The sequence below is a fragment of the Centroberyx gerrardi genome, unplaced genomic scaffold (genome assembly GCF_048128805.1).
Source record: "Centroberyx gerrardi isolate f3 unplaced genomic scaffold, fCenGer3.hap1.cur.20231027 Scaffold_74, whole genome shotgun sequence".
NCBI classification, from domain to species: Eukaryota; Metazoa; Chordata; class Actinopteri; order Beryciformes; family Berycidae; genus Centroberyx; species Centroberyx gerrardi.
This window is the reverse complement of record NW_027605210.1, coordinates 20,001-38,964: the sequence shown is the minus strand read 5'-3', so window position 1 is coordinate 38,964 and position 18,964 is coordinate 20,001. Positions and strand designations below refer to the sequence as shown.

Below are 18,964 nucleotides of genomic sequence, written 5' to 3'. Positions count from 1 at the left end.
GGTCGTCATCGTTTATTACCGGAGAGTTTTCCCTACCTGTAGCCGCCGGGCCGCGGCGTCTCACGTTTCGCTCTCGAAACGGTTAGCCAATCAGAACGGAGGGGTCGTTAATATTAATGAGCCTTAAAGACACGGCGACAGAAACGGCCTGTTCTTGGTAAGGCTCAGAGAGATGCTGGAAAATGAACGTGGAGAAATGGATTGAGAGTGTTTTTGGTTCATGACACCACACACACAGCTTTGAATGGACCTCAAGACACAAAATAAAACTCTGGACAGTGGAGAATATGGAACCTTTAAAATACAAACTGTGTCAAACCAAGCTTGCTGTCCCGGCTAACAAGGACGCCCTAAATAAATAGCCATGGATGTGACAGTTAATTATTTCTCAGTATTATTTCCTGGAGGAGACTTCCTGTTCTTCCTGTGGTGTCAGCTGACTGACAGCAGCAGAGCGGAGCGTAACGCAGCGCTGAGATGAAAACACTCGACTCAATGAAATAAGAAGAAAACAGAAAGTTTGGCTTCATGTTTCCTGTGATGGAAAAACAAGCGTTGATATCTGCAACTATGCTGTGTGCAGAAAACAGAGAGGAATCTGGACCGCTGAGACTGACACTGGTATTATCCTTTTGAACTTTTCTGCCATCTTCCCTGTCAATCTCCAGTGTATACAAGCTGGACTGCTTTAAATAAATTAACGCATAACAGGTGTATTTTTAAGATTTATTTTTATTCATTCAAAAGACAGGAAGCCCAAAGTCCTTGATTACCAGCAAGCACTTGAAGGATCCACATAAACTTCAAAAAAATATTAAAAACACTTAATACATAAAAACAACAAATAAATTAACAACGGTTAAAAATGTAATGCATTGAACGGTAATGTTAAGGCCTGCAAGTTCACACTCTGCTGTCTTACTTCTTTACCTTGCACATCTTTGTTGTACATGTATGTTGTACGAGGAACACGGGAATATTTGAATAGTTTCTTACCAAAATTAGATGTCTGCCATCTGAAAAAACTTAACACCTACTCTCAATCATCTGTGGTTTTTAAACATTGACCACTGAACATCTGGTAACAGTTATTTTTAACCCAAAAATGAATATATAGCATTTCAGAATAAAACCCTTCGTATTGTCGCAGTTGCGTGAAAACCTTGTAACTCCACTTTTGTTGATTTTCATGTTTTAACTTAAGTTCTTTTATGAGAAAAGTATGAAACCCTTTCAAAACCAATTGGATCAACTCAAAAACACATGGTGGTTGAGCTAAAAACAAGGCTGTTCCTGTTCCTAGTTCCTTAAACGTTTACATTTTGGAGATGCAAGGTTTCCACCCAACAACAGCGATGTGTTACAGTGGTGAGGTGAAGCGGGCCGGCTCCAGCTCTGCATGTTTCAGGGGATTTCCCTATGAGCATCAATTAAGTATTCTGTTTTTGTTCTGATCACAATGTTGGCATCAAAGTTTTATTCTTCTGTTGAACTCATAAGTCACTCTGGATATGACTATCAGCTGAATAACTAACATGTAAAGTGAGATTCCTGTTTTCAGATTCACCTCAGATTTGATCACACACAGATCATCGCAATATACATAAAAAAAATCAACATTTGAAATTTTTCATTTCAAAATGAGATAGCTATCGTTTGAAAGCCACATACACCTACGATGTGATTGCTGGCATGAAAGCAAAGCACATTATGAGTTATTACAGTTTATATTTTTATATTAAGACCCCTTCTAACAAAACAGTTATAATTTTGAGGATAGAATGATCTGTATTTTTTTAAATACCAGTGGCTGAAATTAAGGTAAAAGCGTTTTTCTTAAGTGGATATTTAGTGAAATTTTTCATTTTAATTTGAGCATAAAAAATGATCCGAAATAATAAAGAATTGCATATTTCTTTGTCACAGTGATCTGGCTCAACAGGTAGGTTGGACCAGTATGGGGAGGGAAACTAACAACTAGCTCCACCTGCTGGTCGTGTTCATTTTTCATGAGAAAATGTTCACTAGTATAAAATAATTTATCATGAGCAATTAACTGCATGAACCTTACCAGAGCACTCATTTTTCAAGAGGACTTTGTAAACTACAATCTACAGTAATGATAATTGAAATAAAATACTGTAAATATTGAATTCCATCTTTATCAGCCTGTATGTAATTACAATCAATAAAGGAAGACGTTTTTTGTTTTTTTTATGGAAGCAGAATTGCTGCCATGTTTAATTCAGTGTACTAATAATCTCAACTAAATTACTATGGAGAGGTCAAGCCTTTTCTCACTCAGATGTGTACACAACCACCAGATCAGTTTTGAGTTTGAGAGTTACTGTGTGTGTGTTTAGATGGACGTGTTAGAAGTCTAAGTCCTATTATCTTGTTTAAAACAGCCAATAAGAAACCTTAATCCTGCTTGTGTAAATCCCCTCTTACTGAATTCAACCCAGGTACTTTTGCTGGAGCTCTAGATGGCCCATAGTGCATCGTGTTGTCACATATAGCACTGTCCCCTGAGGTGTTGTGTCCAAAGACATTTCAGCTTTCCAACGTGATGAAAGCCCTAACCAGACACACAGATGTGTTCAAAATAACACAACCACAACAAAAAAAAGTACATGCACCAGTTGTGGGTTAGTGAGCTATTCCCTAATTAGTTCATGAGATAGGAGTCTGTCTTTGGTTTGTTCCAGTCTGCTCAGTCTGTCCTTGGTGGTACATTTGGATTTCTACTCCTCTCAGACCAGAGCCCTATTTGCGCAGGACTAGCATTATGTGGGGACCTCATGTGATTAATGAATTACCCCCAACTTCTGCATTTCATGAATTGGATTCACACAGGATAATGAAATTTGCTGAAATCACCGGTGCCCTGGATACAATCGTGTGAGGTTAGGATTTTACAGTTTGTGACTTAGTAAAATTAAACTTTGCATTCAAAGCCTTCCTTGATAGATCCGACTACTGCCTCCAGTTTTCATGACAGGAGGAAGACAGAAGCTGCATGTCTCCAAGAAAAAGAAATTGCGTGACAAAAATTATTGAATCCATATAGGATTAGTATTATCAGGGGACCTTTGTCTTTGCAAAAATATGGTAGATTTGCACTGGAATTTTTACTTTACAAATTACAGACATGGAGACCTCAGAGAAGAGATTAAAATCACAGATGATCTCCGTGATTATTACAGATCCCTTCACGTCCCCAAGGAATATTAGTGAATAGGGGCTTAAACTGCAGTGGAATAGCTGAAAACTTTCACTTTCCTTGTGAATTGTCCTTGACGCCTTCTGGTAAGTCAGTAAGTGTTACGGTGTCATTCAACCTAGGAAGTTCCATTGGCAGGAAAATCGCAAAACTGATACCTGTTTTAGTCTTTCATATGCAATTTCAAGAAGTCCCACAGGGTGGCGCATGTCCTCCTCACTGGTCAGAGTTTGAGTCTACTGGAGATGGTGCAGAGATGGCAGCCAAAAAGCGGTGGCCCTGTGGTTACAGCACCGTCCGGGAACTGTAACGGACCAGGGCTTGATCCCCGTGACCCCAAGTCTCCGCCCTGCTGAAGTGTCCTTAAGCAAGACACTGAACCCCTACCAGCTCCAGGGGGCGCTGCTCTGTGGCTGAGCCCCTCTTGACCAGGAGTTCCTTCCCTTCAGGGATCAAGAGTATCACAAAACTATTCATCGCAAGCTCAGAGTCTCATCTTTGTCCCTGTGATCGTTTGGCTGAACTGGCTGACAGACAGGATCCAGCCCTCTGTCGGTCTGTTAGTGTTTAACTCCAGTAAGGTAGGAAAACGATGACAGGACAACTACAATGATGACAATGCAGAAGTCTCACAACTGTGGGACCAGAATTGTTTGTTTTTTTGTTTGTTTTTTGCAAGGTCCAACTGACCTGTACAGATCCAAACACTGAAGCAGTTGATCTGAAAAAAAAGCAGAATGGTGTGCGAGTGCTGGTCCCAAGTCATCAGGTCATCCACCGAGTCGTTTTCATTCCACCGTCCAGTAGCAGCCCAGATTTGCCTCAGAGAGTTGGTGGATGTGTTTGAGTTCAGTTGGAGTTGAATTCAAGTCCTTTTTTTGAGTGCAGAAATAGTTCATGATGAAGAATGGAGAGTGAACCACCCCGGGCACAAAGGTCTTATCATCATCATCATCATCACCTCCTCACTCAACCAAAAGAACTGTTCATTACCTCCATCTCTACTCCTCCATCCACCCCTACACCAATGTATAACTTATCACTTATAAAAACACAAACAACACAATTGGTAATGGCATGTTTGGGTGTTTTTGAGGATTTCAGGATGTTTTTGGAAACTCCACAACTTCGACTCACTTCTGATGAATACCTCCTGTGTTCCTTAGGAACCCATCGCATGATCATTTCCTGATTTTTTGTGTTCTCTCGATCACATCGCTTTTAAGGAATCTGTCTTTCTATCTCCGCTTCTTAATTAAGTAAAACCGATCTGAGCATATTTCCGTCTTGTCCACCTCCTCACTTCTTCTTGTCTCTCTGTTTCTTGCTGGTTTTACCATCTGTCTGTCGGCGTGAAGCCACGGTGACGCTACTGTTTGGCCCAAACTGAAGTGTGTACTCTACGGCGTCCAGCGGCCTCCCCTCCTCGTCCCTCAGACTGGAAAACACTTCCTCGTACAACCCGCCCAGCTGACGCTTCATTTCTTGCAGGGCTCTCAGGGCTTCCTGTTTTTCCCGGAGCAGACGCAAGCGGTGGCGCCTCAGCCCCGACACGTCCTCCTCTAGTCCCACCAGGACGTCCAGCTTCCTCCTCCGGCAGTTCTGGGCAGCCATCTTGTTCTTACCGCGGCGGCGTATGTCCCTGACGAGGGTGAGCTGCTCATCGTTGAGGCGGTGATTGGCCAGGAGCTCGTTAAACTCCTCCACCGGCAGGTTAACAATCACCTCGTTGGAAAAGGGGATCTTCATGGAGCGTGCCCGGCGCTCGTCCCGGCCCCACAGTGAGCTCTCGGAAACGCGTTCGGCAGAAGAGGAGCGGTGGTAGGGCTTGGTGTTGCCGTGTCGTGGGGAGGATTTGGGGTGTTTGGTGGGGGTCTTCCCTGGTGCAGGAGAGCTGGAGGACAAGGGCTGGTTGTACGTGTGGTCGTGGTCGATATGCTCCAGCCAGGGAAGGTGGTTAAATAGCTTATGATCTTGATAGCTGGCGGGGAAGAGTTTCTTCACGTCTGCGGAGTAGCTTCCCCCTGCCGCCCCCATCTCCTCCTCTTCCTGCTCCTCCTGCTTTATGGTCACCTCCACTTCCATATCTGAATCCACCGCCCCTTCCTCTGCCTCCTCGTCCTCCTCCTCAGGGAAGGGACTCCCCACAGCTGAGACAGAGGACGAAGAGGAGGATGAGGAGGATGAAGAGGAGGAGGAATAAGAGGAGGCCTCAGAGGCGCAGGGAGAAGCGGGGCTGTGGCTGAAGTCCAGAGAGAGACCAGAGTCTGAGTCCGCCTCGTCCTTGCCACCTAGGAGCAGAGAACAAGGAAAGGTAAAGGAGAAGTCTACAGTTTTCTAATTAGGACTTGAATTTAATATTAGCCACTACCCAAAACCTGGTACACTCTCAGAGAAAAGGTACAGAGTTGTACATTTTGTCACTGGAGCTGTATCTTTTCTGGCAGTGTAACTTCATAACAGTAATTACAATAAAGGTAGGTCTACTAAAAAGGGCTAAATCAAAACTATCCGGAGGGAAGGCACCATACTTTTCTATTCCACAAGACCAAACCAGAAGCAGCAGAAAGCATGAGGTCCCTATGCCATTCTCATGACGTGGCGTGCAAAGAATTGCGGGACACACAGCAACTTTTGACAATGCCTTCTTCATTTAATTACCTTGCTGATGTCTTCTGAGGTAACCCTGCTCCTCTCTGGCAGTTACTCTAGAGTTTGAGTGGTCATCATCTCTCTCCCTGGTGTCGGCCATGTTGGGGTCGAACTGGCCAGTTTCCCGTTCACGGTCAAGGTAGCCCTCCTCCTCCAGCCTGGCAGCCATCTCAGGACTGAAGCCTTCCTCCAGAGCCAGTTCCAACAAGTTCATCTCATCCAAGATGGCGGTGTCGTCCAAGAGGTCGCCGAGCGGGCTGGGGAGACCCTGTTCATCTTCCTCCTCATCATCAACTAGAAAGAGACTGGAGGGGGTTGCCGAAAGGTCATGGGTCAGACCATATGGCTCCAGAGGAGGGGTGGAGCTGGGGGATGTGAGGTCACTTGGACGGAAGTTTCCATCAAGGGTTTCAGGGTAGGGAGTGTACTGTGAACATGGGCTGGTGTCGGTGTTATCTGCAAGATCTTGTGCTGGCAGGTTCATGCTGAAGGTACTCGTGTTGTTTTCTGTATCCAGTCCCATGCTCAAGTCATCTGAGGGATCTTCTGCAAGCAGGTCCATGTGGTATGGAGGAATGTGTGAGGGATTCCGGTTAAAGTTATCCAAAGCGTTCCCTGTGTGTAAGGCTGAGCTGTGATCATCTAACTCTGCACTGGGGGTGAGGGCAAGCAGGGCCGGCTGTAGCTCTGGGTGGTTCGGGGGGGGCAGCACACCTACAAGCAGAAAGCAGACATTTTCATGAAAGGTAAAGAATTGCGGGACGTGCAATGAGTTGACAATGAGTTCACTTGTGCTGTTACCATGCATGGATCAATCTAAGGAGTAAGAATATTTGTCACATCTATTATTGTGGTGCTGTTGTTGTGACCCTTGCACTACTTACTATTGGTTGCTTGTAATATTGGCGATCAAGTAACAAGCTTATTCTACTGCTGACCTCATTGTAAGTCTCTCTGGATAGGAGCATCAGCTAAATAAATCTTGTGACATTTTAGCCACAGCTATTAAAGCTAAGAAGCCTCATTCTCAAGCCTTTATCATGGTGATATTTTACCTATTCACTAGACATTTCTGTTGGATCTCTGCTCGAATTGGCTACCTTACTCCTCTACATTGGGAAAATGTGACTTTATTGTTTATGTCAATTACAGGCCACCGTAACTGGAGGGGACAGCAGGGGTGAGTCCATGTCCATGTTGTTGCAATTCCTATTGGCCGCAGTACAGGTCATAGATTACTTAATGCCCCTTCGTTTGACCAGATGCGGATGCTTATACAGCCTGAATCATCATCATTTTAGATATCATTGCTGTCGGGTGAAAACTTTGTATCTCCAAAATGTCAACTTTTCAGTAACTAAGAAAAAAACCCGATGGATTTTGAAAGGGTTTCATGAGCCCAAGAGGTCTGAGGATGTTTTTCCATGTAATCTTTCAGTTAAAGTGAAAGCATGAAAATCACCAAAAGTGGAGTTGCAAGGGATAGCGTCTGAATTGAATTACCGTGCTGCAGGGGAGCGTCCATTAGGCCGACGCCCTGATCAACCACTGGGACGTTGTGGTTGCGGTTGCGGTCCTGAAGGGTTCCAGAAGTTCTAGAATCCAGGGCGTCATCAGGGTCTCTGTTGCCTGGAAACGAGGGGGTGTCGACATCCATGTCCTGGAGAGGAAGGATGTAAAATTGATCAACTGATTGGCTGCGTGATTGATTGATGTGCTCCTGCCAGGGTTAGGGGTTGTATGCACTCATGGTTCTGTAAGGCGCTTTGCTTAAAAGCCTCCACCAACTGGCAGATGTGAAATGGCATTTGATCATTTATAAAAAAGGACAATTAAATTACATCCCATGTCTCTGATGAGCCCAGTGAGTTTGGACATACAAGGAATCTGACTTGCTGGTTTGCTCCTGTAGGTCACATTGAACATGAAACAGCACACAATTCAAAGTGATATTGATATGTGATATCTGATATTTAAGTGTTCTTGAGCAAGACACTGAACCCCGGCCTGCTCACTCACTGTAAGTCACATTCATCTCGTCTTATTTTATCTAGTCTCATTTTATCTTGTCTCATCTCATTTCATCTTGTCTCATGTCTTCTCATTTAATCGCATCTCGTCTCATTTCATCTCATTTAATCACATCTCGTCTCATCTTGTCATCTCATCTCTTCTCATCTCATTTAATCTCGTCTCAGTTCATCTCATCTCCTCATCTCATTTAATCATATCTCATCTCTTCTCATCTCATTTAATCTCGTCTCAGTTCATCTCATCTCCTCATCTCATTTAATCATATCTCATCTCATTTCATTCAATCTCGTGTAATCTCATTTAATCCTTTCTCATCTCATTTAATCGCATCTCATCTCAGTTCATCTCATCTCTTCCCATCTCATCTCATTTCATCTCGTCCCCTCATCGTATTTCATTTAATTTAATCCTTTCTTGTATCATGTCATCTCATCCTGTCTCATTTAATCGCATCTCATCTCATCTCAGTTCATCTCATCTCTTATCGTCTCATTTCATCTCATCTCTTATCGTCTCATATCATTTCATCTAATTTCGTCTTGTCTGGCCTCATGTCTCGTCTCAGTCCCACTAACCTGAGGCTCCATGATAGCCAGCAGGTCCTGCCAGTGGAGCTCCAGGTCGTCGGTGGGGATGACAGGGGCCAGGAGGGGCTCCCTGCCCGGGGGCCGACGCTGCGGGTCTCCCCCTCCGCCGCCGAGTCCCAGGACCCCATCACACAGCTGGGGGACAGACAGCATGAGAAAGACTGAATACTGAGATACTGCGATAATATACACAAAGAACAGAGTAGACCACAGCAGAATAGAATAGAATAGAATAGAATAGGAGTCAGTACCTGTGGTTCCTCTGTGAAGGGAAAGGTTTCCTCTAACAGCCTCAAACACTCCTGGAGGGAGACAGAGGTCTGGAGAGAGAGAGAGAGAGAGACAGAGAGGGGGGGTATAGAGAGAGAAGAAGAGTGAGATTTTACATCAGTTTACACAAGCTGGTTGATTTCTCCATTGATATTGATGTATATTTTTAAAGGAAAACTTTTTAAGGTTCGATATTTTTGGTGAACCCACTTTCTCTCAACCTGCCTTGTCTACTTCTACTTTAGTTAGTGATTTCCTAAATTTCCCAGAATGCCTTCTGATAACCCCCAGAGAAGGAGCGGGAAGCATATGGGCAAAGTAAATTCTGGTCTCTCTCCTGCTCCTGTGGGTGGAGAAACTGGTCTCTCTCCTCTTCTACGATGGATTTCTCCCTGTATGATTGTTGAACGTCTCTTGGTGCAAAATGGACAAAGAGACGACTGGCCAGTTATCCACCAAGAAGAAAAATACAACAAACTACCGAATGGAGCCAGGAATTAAAAGAGCATCACCAACAGCTGTTTTTTGGGGTGGAAATCCCCTTGACACTTTAGTTGAAGTGTGATGCATCACAAGAAGATTATAATCCCTGACTGTGTGTCTGGTTGTTTTCCAGCAGCTGACATGACAGCGTCACATCAATCCTCTACAGAAAGTCCCTTCAACAGGAGGCAGCTTCAGTCAGACCCACATCTGAGACCAGCAGAGCCTCGGCTTCACAGAGGCACACACAGCTTTCACTTTTCAAAATAAACCTGTCTGTCTGACTGTGTGTCTCTCTCTCTCTCTCTCTCTATCTCACTCTCTCTCTATGTCTCTCTCTCCTTCTCTCAACTCAATTTACTATACTTCATTGGTGCAAAGGTCAAAATTAGCAATAATGCCAAAGCTACAATACATTACAATCTCTCTCTCTATCTCTCTCTCTGTCTCTATCTCTATCTCTCTCTCTCTCTCTCTCGTCCACGGCAGTTTCTTTGGTTTCGTTCTGAGAACTGAGAACACTGACCTCTGGCCTCCAGCCTGCAGCGCTATGAGAGAGAGCGAGAGAGGTGGATTCTGGGTAGCGTAACTCTTTTACCCTCGAGGCCTGATCTGCCCTCGGAACATGTGGAGCCTCTTTTTAAACGTCACTATGTCAGTATGGGAATTAAAATGAGTTAATTATCCAGAGTTACTTTGTTCAATTGCATCTTTAAATTTTGCATCTTTATATAATTAACTACTTATCTATCTATTGAGCTATCTATCTATCTATCGATTCCTGACACAAACTCATCGTACATGCATCAGTGTGCACCCACACACAGAGGGGGGACCCTGCAGCACCCTGGGGTGCAGCTGCTTTAGTGTGTCACCCACCACGCCTCATTCCGCTGAGCTGGCAGCGGTCCAGCGTTTAAAGAGGAAGCGTCCAGCTCCGATTCCAAGCATGAAAGATGCTCTGGCCGCCACACACACACACACACACACACACACGTGTCAATGAGATTCGACCGATATGAGTTCTTGAAGTCCGATATTTATTCATCGTCTTTACTCGCTTATTTGTATTCGGGGTCAGAGGAGCCTATCCCAGCATGCATTGGGTGGAAGGCAGGAAACACTCTGAACAGGCCGCCAGTCCATCACAGAGCGAACTCAGAAGCAGAAGGACAGTTCAGAGTCTCCAGTCCACCTGAACCCCACGGCTGAAGGGCCGGGAATCGAACCCTCGTCCTTCCTGCTCTGCGGCGGCAGGACGAACCGCTTTTAAATCCGCCTGGTGAAACGAGTACGAGGTCTTCAAATTCAAATAATAACAAGCAAATTTGTCTCCCCACCAGGAAAGGATGAGATGGAGGAAACTAGAACACAGCTACAGGGGGACACTAAAACTCTCTTGAAACCCAGGATATTATTATTATTAGTATTACAGTATATTCTATTCTGACCAAGTCTTACCTGGTCTGCTTCATTCTGAGTCGGCTCCCTGTTGGTGATGCAGTTGTAGGAGCCTCCTCTTCCTCCTCCTCCTCTTCCTCCCTCTCTCCTCCCTCTGTCTCCCCAGTGGATCCTGGCCAGTTCTTCCTCCTCCTCCTCTTCCTCGTCCAGAGCGGCGCTGTGTCGAAGCAGATGATTTATCCCTTCCTGGTTGGAGTGACCAATCGGAACAAGGCTCTCTGTCAGCTCTCCGTCCTGCAAACAAAACGACTCTGAAGTTTTTATCTGTTTTCAACGTGAGGCGTTCAGCTGGGTGACTGAGCATGCTCAGTGTCACACGGAGATTGAACCTGCGACCTTTCGAGCTGCAGCACCGTCTCTCTGACCACCACGCTTCTTAAAGGTTTGGTTCCACTGGGTCTCGAACCCAGGACCTTCTGCGTGTAAAGCAGATGTGATAACCGCTACACTATGGAACCACTTCCAACATGTGTGTTAACACCTTTCAAAGCAGTGCAATTTAGATTTATAATTATTATTTCATGACCATTCAATATTCTGAAGAAGAGTCTTTTTTTTTTTTTTTTTTACTAAAGAATGAGGGCCAGAAAAGTGAGTTTGAAAGCCAGAAATCTCATCAGCTGGCAAGTAATGGTGGAGTCATTGGTATTGATCAGTGACACTATCAACTAAATATATTGTGGTCTGTTTGTGCTATGTGTATATATCTGTCCTGTCTGTCCCGTCTGTCCAGCCTGTCCCGTCTGTCCAGCTGTCCCGTCTGTCCCGTCTGTCCCGTCTGTCCAGCCTGTCCCGTCTGTCCCGTCTGTCCCGTCTGTCCCGTCTGTCCAGCCTGTCCCGTCTGTCCCGTCTGTCCCGTCTGTCCAGCTGTCCCGTCTGTCCCGTCTGTCCAGCCTGTCCCGTCTGTCCCGTCTGTCCAGCCTGTCCCGTCTGTCCCGTCTGTCCCGTCTGTCCCGTCTGTCCAGCCTGTCCCGTCTGTCCCGTCTGTCCCGTCTGTCCAGCCTGTCCCGTCTGTCCCGTCTGTCCAGCCTGTCCCGTCTGTCCCGTCTGTCCCGTCTGTCCCCTCTGTCCCGTCTGTCCCGTCTGTCCCGTCTGTCCAGCCTGTCCAGCCTGTCCCGTCTGTCCCGTCTGTCCCGTCTGTCCAGCCTGTCCCGTCTGTCCCGTCTGTCCCGTCTGTCCCCTCTGTCCCCTCTGTCCCCTCTGTCCCGTCTGTCCAGCCTGTCCTGTCTGTCCCGTCTGTCCCCTCTGTCCCGTCTGTCCCCTCTGTCCCGTCTGTCCTGTCTGTACATTAAGCTCCTGTTCACCCAGACACACAGCCAGGCTCAGAATAGCCTGAACCCTCGGCTGACCTGCTGATGAACCCAGAGACCCTGAAAAATGTGGCTGTAAACATACAGGCTGCAGTCACTGTACTGCAACACACACTCACTGTACTGCAACACACACTCACTGTACTGCAACACACACTCACTGTACTGCAACACACACTCACTGTACTGCAACACACACTCACTGTACTGCAACGCACACTCCTTACTGTACTGCAACACACACTCACTGTACTGCAACACACACTCACTGTACTGCAACACACACTCACTGTACTGCAACACACACTCACTGTACTGCAACACACACTCACTGTACTGCAACACACACTTCTTACTGTACTGCAACACACACTTCTTACTGTACTGCAACACACACTCACTGTACTGCAACACACACTCCTTACTGTACTGCAACACACACACTCACTGTACTGCAACACACACTCACTGTACTGCAACACACACTCACTGTACTGCAACACACACTCACTGTACTGCAACACACACTCCTTACTGTACTGCAACACACACTCACTGTACTGCAACACACACTCCTTACTGTACTGCAACACACACTCACTGTACTGCAACACACACTTCTTACTGTACTGCAACACACACTCACTGTACTGCAACACACACTTCTTACTGTACTGCAACACACACTCACTGTACTGCAACACACACTTCTTACTGTACAATTACAAAAAATAAAATCTAAAGGTTTGGCTCCACTGGGGTTTGAACCCAGGACCTTCTGCGTGTAAAGCGGACCCGATACGCTACACTGTGGAACCTCACGTCTGGTGTCTCTTAATTAACACTCTTCTCAAAAACAAACAAGAGAATTAAGAACTTGTTTATTGTTTTACAGTCATTTAATCTTCTGCCCTACCAAGCCAAAGAACAGGAACTGTGTGAGCGCTGAAACAGAAAAATCATACAAAGTTTATCTGCTGCCCAAATAAAAGTATTATTGGTTACTATTTACTGTTATTACTGTGGTTCCTCATTATAAACTGTACACTTCTTTAATCGATACGTTTGGTCACACTTAACACTTTTCTCAAGCAGCGGCTGCTATTTTTTTCCTGCAGTGTGTGTGTGTGTGTGTGTGTGTATATATGTGTGTGTGTGTGTGTTGATCAAGTAAACAGGAGGGATTGCGAAAGTGAAAGATGTGAGTGTGTGTCAGGACGCTGCAGACCGGAGATCAGGTTTCAAAACAAGCCAGCCAGTCACAAGGCCAGCACAGTGTGTGAGTGTGTGTGTGTGTGTGTGTGTGTGGGGGGGGGGGGGGTATGTATGTTTTTGTGTTTGTGTGAGTTGGGGAGAGAGGGTAAATGAGTGTGTTTCTATGTGTGTGTATGGTGAATGTGTGATGTAGTTTATCCTCAAACTTGTTGACCAATACCCTGATGTGTGTGTGTGTGTGTGTGTGTGTGTGTGTGTGTGTGTGTGTGTGTGTGTGTGTGTGTGTGACATTTCATCCATGAGGGGAATTCAAAAACACTGCTAGATTCACTTTCAGTTGTCTCTCTCAGAAGAGAGAGAGTACCAACATGTCCTCAGATCTCTGTGTGCTTTCAGGTGTGTAATGTCCAGTGTGTGTGTGTGTGTGTGTGTGTGTGTGTGTGTGTGTGTGCGTGTGTGTGTGTGTGTGTGTATTTGAACAGACAGGCTGGTAAGCACACAGACAGATAAATATGTTTCCTTTCTTCCAACCTGCTGTAAACAGACGCTGAAGCTTTAAGCTGCTGCTCGTAATAATAATAATAATAATAATATTAATAATAATGTGAAACTTTAAGCTGCTCTGTGGATCATTTTTATAAGAGAAGCCCGACAGTTCACATCAAGATGGCCGCCGCGCCGACCGTCCAGGAGCGTTGATCTGAACGAGAGCGACTGTCCTATCTGTTCAGGATCTGTGGTTTGGTTGGAATGAAAACCTGCAGACTCTCGGGTCAAAAAACCGCTGCCGTAAAGCAAGCTCCCTTTGTGCCGTAAAGCGATCCAGCCGGCGACTCACAACAACTGTTTGGTGTTTCCAGTCGGTTTTGTGTACCGGACCAGCTGCTGTGAGTTCATTAAGAACCTGCTCACTCATTTAAACAGTGGATCAAGTTTATAACTCATGATAAAATGCAACAGAATCCAAACTACAAGAGAGCATTTTGAAGCGTCCCCCCTGACACACACACACACACACACACACACACACACACAGATGTGTGTCACAAGGCGTTGTAAATCACAGTTTGTTCCTGTGTAATTGCAGCCGCTGTTGCTCTGCTCGATACTGAAACCCTGATGCTGCCGCGCATGACTGTGTGTGTGTGTGTGTGTGTGTGTGTGTGTGTGTGTGTGTGTGTGTGTGTGTGTGTGTGTGTGTGTGTGTTGTGTACCATGTGTACATGCCCAGACTGGACATGTAGGCCAGTATCTGGGCTATTTATATATTGTACAGTCTGTTTGTTAGCCCCCGCTCCTGTGTGTGTGTGTGTGTGTGTGTGTGTGTGTGTGTGTGTGTGTGTGTCCCTGTTGACGGAGCCTCTGGTTGTTTTGACAGTTGCTAAGTTTCTGTGATCCTCCATCCATGAAGTGATGGATTCTGTTCTTTTATTGGCTGCTTATTGACGACACATTAGCCGTCAGGTTGCTTAACGCCTCCTAGCTGTGAATGTGTGACTGTATGAATGTGCCATTTCATTTTATATTTTAGTCAGTTATCTGAATCACTTATACAGAGCCTTGCAGCAGAATGAGCTTCAATTTCAATCACCAACATTACAAGTAGCTAGTAATAAGGAGGTCAAAGGTCACAGCACCCAGTATTGTACAGTGTATGATATCACTCAACATAATGTATGCTAACGTGTTATGTATATAAGTTGACGAATGGATCAGTCTCCCAAAAACTTGATGTATTAACTTCAACATCAACATACTACATCCTTGCATTTGCCCGATTCCATGCCCAAGCCAAAGTGTGTGTGTGTGTGTGTGTTTGAGTGTGTGTGAGCATGTGTGTGTGTGAGCATGTGTGTGTGCACGCTTGTTAAAACACTTGAACAGACAGGCCGCCAAGTATGCAGACAGTCAGACAGTCAGACATTGGTTATGCAGAAGATGTACAGACATATCTCTCTCTGTGTGTGTGTGTGTGTGTGTGTGTGTGCGTGCGTGTGTTGACACCGAGTAATGCTGGTTTAAAATTACCCAAGTAAACAAACAGCAACTGAAATGGCCTGGGAATCCCCTGCTACTGTTTGTGTGTGTGTGTGTGTGTTTATTTAAAAGGTGTATTCTCCAGCACGGTGTTGCTACCAGTCTGACTGTATTGCTTCCTCTTCCTGGTGATGTCACTTACTCAAAGACTGTATTGTCTGCCATGACATCTCACTCTAAATGTAGACCTACAGTCTGTTGATTTAGCAGATAAAAACAGACTGTAACACCGCTGATTTACATATAAAGAAACACATCCAGTGTCCGTTCATTCCTAACAGTTGTTTTACTGCAGTAAAGCTGCAGGAGGAGAGGTTCCATAGTGTAGTGGTTATCACATCTGCTTTACACGCAGAAGGTCCTGGGTTCAAACCCCAGTGGAACCATCAGTTTAGGACAGGAGAGCTGGATACAGAATTCCTTGCCACAGCAGTTTTCGTTCTCCATTTTGGTTTCTGGCGCTCTGCGAGTGATGTACAGGACAGTTTGAAAACCCTTTTGAGCGGCCAGAGCGGTCAGACTGAGACGCATCTGTAGAAATCTGATTTAAATCGCATTTCAAACCACACACAAATGAGGCTTAAATCTGATTTGCAAAAATCGGCTTGTTTTTTTTTGCTGTTCAGACTTGATAAAATCAATCTGACTCCAATCTGGATATGCCAAAAATTCGATTTGGGCTGGCAGTCTAAAAATAAAAAAGATCAGATCACCAGCTGAAACTATAAATGAACCGGCTGTACTTCCTACCTCTTTCCCCTCCTGCTCCTCCTCCCGCTCCTCGTCCTCCTCCTGCCCGGCGGCCGGTCTGGCTCCGGGCTGCAGAGGCGACCCGGCTCCGGTCCTGTCCAGCCCGCCGGCGGGTCTCTGCAGCGGGGCCGGCTGGTCCGGACGGCCCCCTGGCAGCGGCTCCGCTTCCCGCTGGACCAGCCATGTCTCCAGCTCAGCGTTAGGAACCTGGGAGAGAGACATCCAAACAGGTTTACACCTGTAACTCGGTTTTGTTGAAGGGTTTTCCTTGTTGGCATTGAGGGTCTAAAGCTGTGGAGCGGGTAGGTGAGTCTAAGGTAGGTGAGTCTAAGGCTGGTGGAGCGGGCAGGTGAGTCTAAGGTAGGTGAGTCTAAGGCTGGTGGAGCGGGCAGGTGAGTCTAAGGTAGGTGAGGCTAAGACTGGTGGAGCAGGTAGGTGAGGCTAAGACTGGTGAAGCAGGTAGGTGAGGCTAAGACTGGTGGAGCAGGTAGGTGAGGCTAAGGTAGGTGAGTCTAAGGCTGGTGGAGCGGGTAGGTGAGTCTAAGACTGGTGGAGCAGGCAGGTGAGTCTAAGGCAGGTGAGTCTAAGGCTGGTGGAGCAGGTAGGTGAGTCTAAGACTGGTGGAGCAGGTAGGTGAGTCTAAGACTGGTGGAGCAGGCAGGTGAGTCTAAGACTGGTGGAGCAGGCAGGTGAGTCTAAGGCAGGTGAGTCTAAGGCTGGTGGAGCAGGTAGGTGAGTCTAAGGCTGGTGGAGCAGGCAGGTGAGTCTAAGACTGGTGGAGCAGGCAGGTGAGTCTAAGGCAGGTGAGTCTAAGGCTGGTGGAGCAGGTAGGTGAGTCTAAGGTAGGTGAGTCTAAGGTAGGTGAGTCTAAGGCTGGTGGAGCAGGTAGGTGAGTCTAAGGTAGGTGGAGCAGACAGGTGAGTCTGTAGAACAGGCAAGCTGCTCTGTCTTGATAAAATCTGCTTTTGTGTGTCCTGTGCTCTTTCTGGTGTTTGTCCTATATCATTCTGTTCTATGGTTGATTGTTGATCAGTTCTAGTTCAGTTAGATCTAGAGGCTCATTCTCTGTAAAGTCCTTTGAGACAGGCATGTGATAAGATAAGATAAGATAAGATACGATTGCACTGCTAGAATTGGTGCTAGAATTAACCTTTTTTTTAACGATTAAGGATTTGAGCTGCAGACTCTTTCTCATCTGTGATTCAGAGGAACGCTCAACAGAGAACCAGTTTAGTGACTTTTTTAGAGGACGACTTTTACTTTTGTACTTTAAGTAAATTTAAGACCATGTACTTTTATACTTTGACTTGAGTAAAGGATTTGAAATGGTACTTCAACTTTTACCATAGTATATTAACCTCCACCATGGGGGTTTTCTTTCCATCTGTCTGTCTGTCTGTTAGCAGGATAACTCCAAAAGTTACGAACGGATTTGCATGAAACTTGTTTGAATGTTTGGTCATGGGGCCAAGGAAGAGCTTTTGACACCGGCCAAAGAGGGACGTGGCTTCTCATAAAATAGCGTATAACGGATTCACGTAACACCATCAAACTTTGTGGCCAATCAGCAGACAGAAGAAGAGGCAAACCCTCCATTATTGGACCAATCAAACAACACGGAGGAACTGGAGAGCTCATTTCCTGAAGACCCGACATGCAAATTTTTCCAAACGTTGGTCCAGTGGTAGAAGAGCAGCACTAATGGAAACTGAACAGATAGAGAGCCGATTGGTCATGTGTGTGTAGAGTGTGAACAGCAGATCTCATGTCACATTCAGGTCCAGTCAGGAAAATACAAAACAAGTTGGTAATGGGTCATGGAAGAAATTATTAACTTTTGATGAAAATCTGACATGTGGAACTGGAATATCTTGACAGTTGCCTAGTGTTGGCGGAGGTATGAGCTCTACTGAGTGCCATCTAGTTTTAGACGAGTATTTGCACTTTTACTTTTACGATTTTGTGTACTTCTGCCACCTCTGAATCCCGTCCGAACGAGGCTTGCGAACAGAAAGAGAGCAGAGACAGACGTGATGCAGTTCTACCTGCAGCCGGTCCAGCGAGCGGACCCAGCCCAGCAGCCTGCGGGCCGTGAAGAACCCGTCCAGGTCCACGCTCTTGGGGTGCAGGCCGTGGCCGTCCGCCAGCCGGTTGCGGAGGTTGTGGAACGGCGTTTGGGTCAGCGCCGAGGAGGGACCCAGGATGATCTGGTGCCAGGCAGGGGGCAGGTAGGGCTCCAGTCCCACGTCCACCCGCACCCCGCACAGGCTGAGCAAGATGGCCACCTGGATGAGGCCCTCCGTGAAGTATTTCTTCAGGTACAACATGGTTTTCGATACGCTCCTCTTACAGGAGCAAACACACAAGGTTCCCCTTCTACAGGGGTCAATGCTCTGTCACAAAAAAAGTCACAAAAACGTCCCTGGTAGTCCCACTTGGTTCAAAAATGTACCAGTTCAGAAATAATTTAATTTTAGTTTGTCAAATATAGAATTGTTTGGGTAGGGAAGACAGATTTAAAAATCATGTCAGCCCTTTGAAACAGTGAAAGACTATTTGTTTCTTCAATATCAAAGCTCTTTTGTGCATCAAGATGTCTTCTACAAGTGCCTGAAAACAGAGGCAATGGTTTTATCCTCTGCTACTGAAGTAAAAAGGACTAAGACCAGAAGGTTGGCGGTTCAAATCCCCAGAATGTCGGGGGAAATCTGGGCGGAGGAAGTACGACTGTCAAGGCACTTTAGAGGAGAAGATGTTGATCTATTTAAGGAACAACCTCTTCTTCGGTCAGATGTTTTTAACTGTTTTGTCTCTAAGATTCTGTTCTCGCAGGCCAAACAAAAACATGTTGATCTGCGTCCCAACTCCACGAATCTTTAGTCCTGTGAATAAACAGAGATCAGATTACATCAGAGCAGAGGAACGACTGTACAGGCAAAACA

The 18,964-nt window shown here is 45.9% G+C and overlaps 1 protein-coding gene and 2 non-coding genes across 3 annotated transcripts in view; 1 reads left to right on the top strand and 2 right to left on the bottom strand.

Annotated features, from left to right (window-relative positions):
* Positions 1-714: 714 nt before the first annotated feature.
* Positions 715-18,964, bottom strand: part of LOC139929075 (endoplasmic reticulum membrane sensor NFE2L1-like) — a 20,543-nt gene continuing 2,293 nt past the window's right edge. The window contains exons 2-9 of the mRNA XM_078282325.1: positions 18,068-18,904; positions 16,023-16,229; positions 10,711-10,944; positions 8,748-8,816; positions 8,485-8,631; positions 7,379-7,535; positions 5,885-6,589; positions 715-5,514 (exon numbers count right to left, since the gene is read on the bottom strand). Of these exons, the coding sequence (XP_078138451.1) occupies positions 4,523-5,514; positions 5,885-6,589; positions 7,379-7,535; positions 8,485-8,631; positions 8,748-8,816; positions 10,711-10,944; positions 16,023-16,229; positions 18,068-18,349 (2,793 nt within the window). The 5' untranslated portion in view covers positions 18,350-18,904 and the 3' untranslated portion in view covers positions 715-4,522. The remainder of the gene's footprint in view (positions 5,515-5,884; positions 6,590-7,378; positions 7,536-8,484; positions 8,632-8,747; positions 8,817-10,710; positions 10,945-16,022; positions 16,230-18,067; positions 18,905-18,964) is intronic.
* Positions 11,096-11,168, bottom strand: trnav-uac (transfer RNA valine (anticodon UAC)). Its single transcript has one exon. It is a non-coding gene; the product is annotated as a tRNA-Val (tRNA).
* On the top strand, positions 15,586-15,658 carry trnav-uac (transfer RNA valine (anticodon UAC)). Its single transcript has one exon. It is a non-coding gene; the product is annotated as a tRNA-Val (tRNA).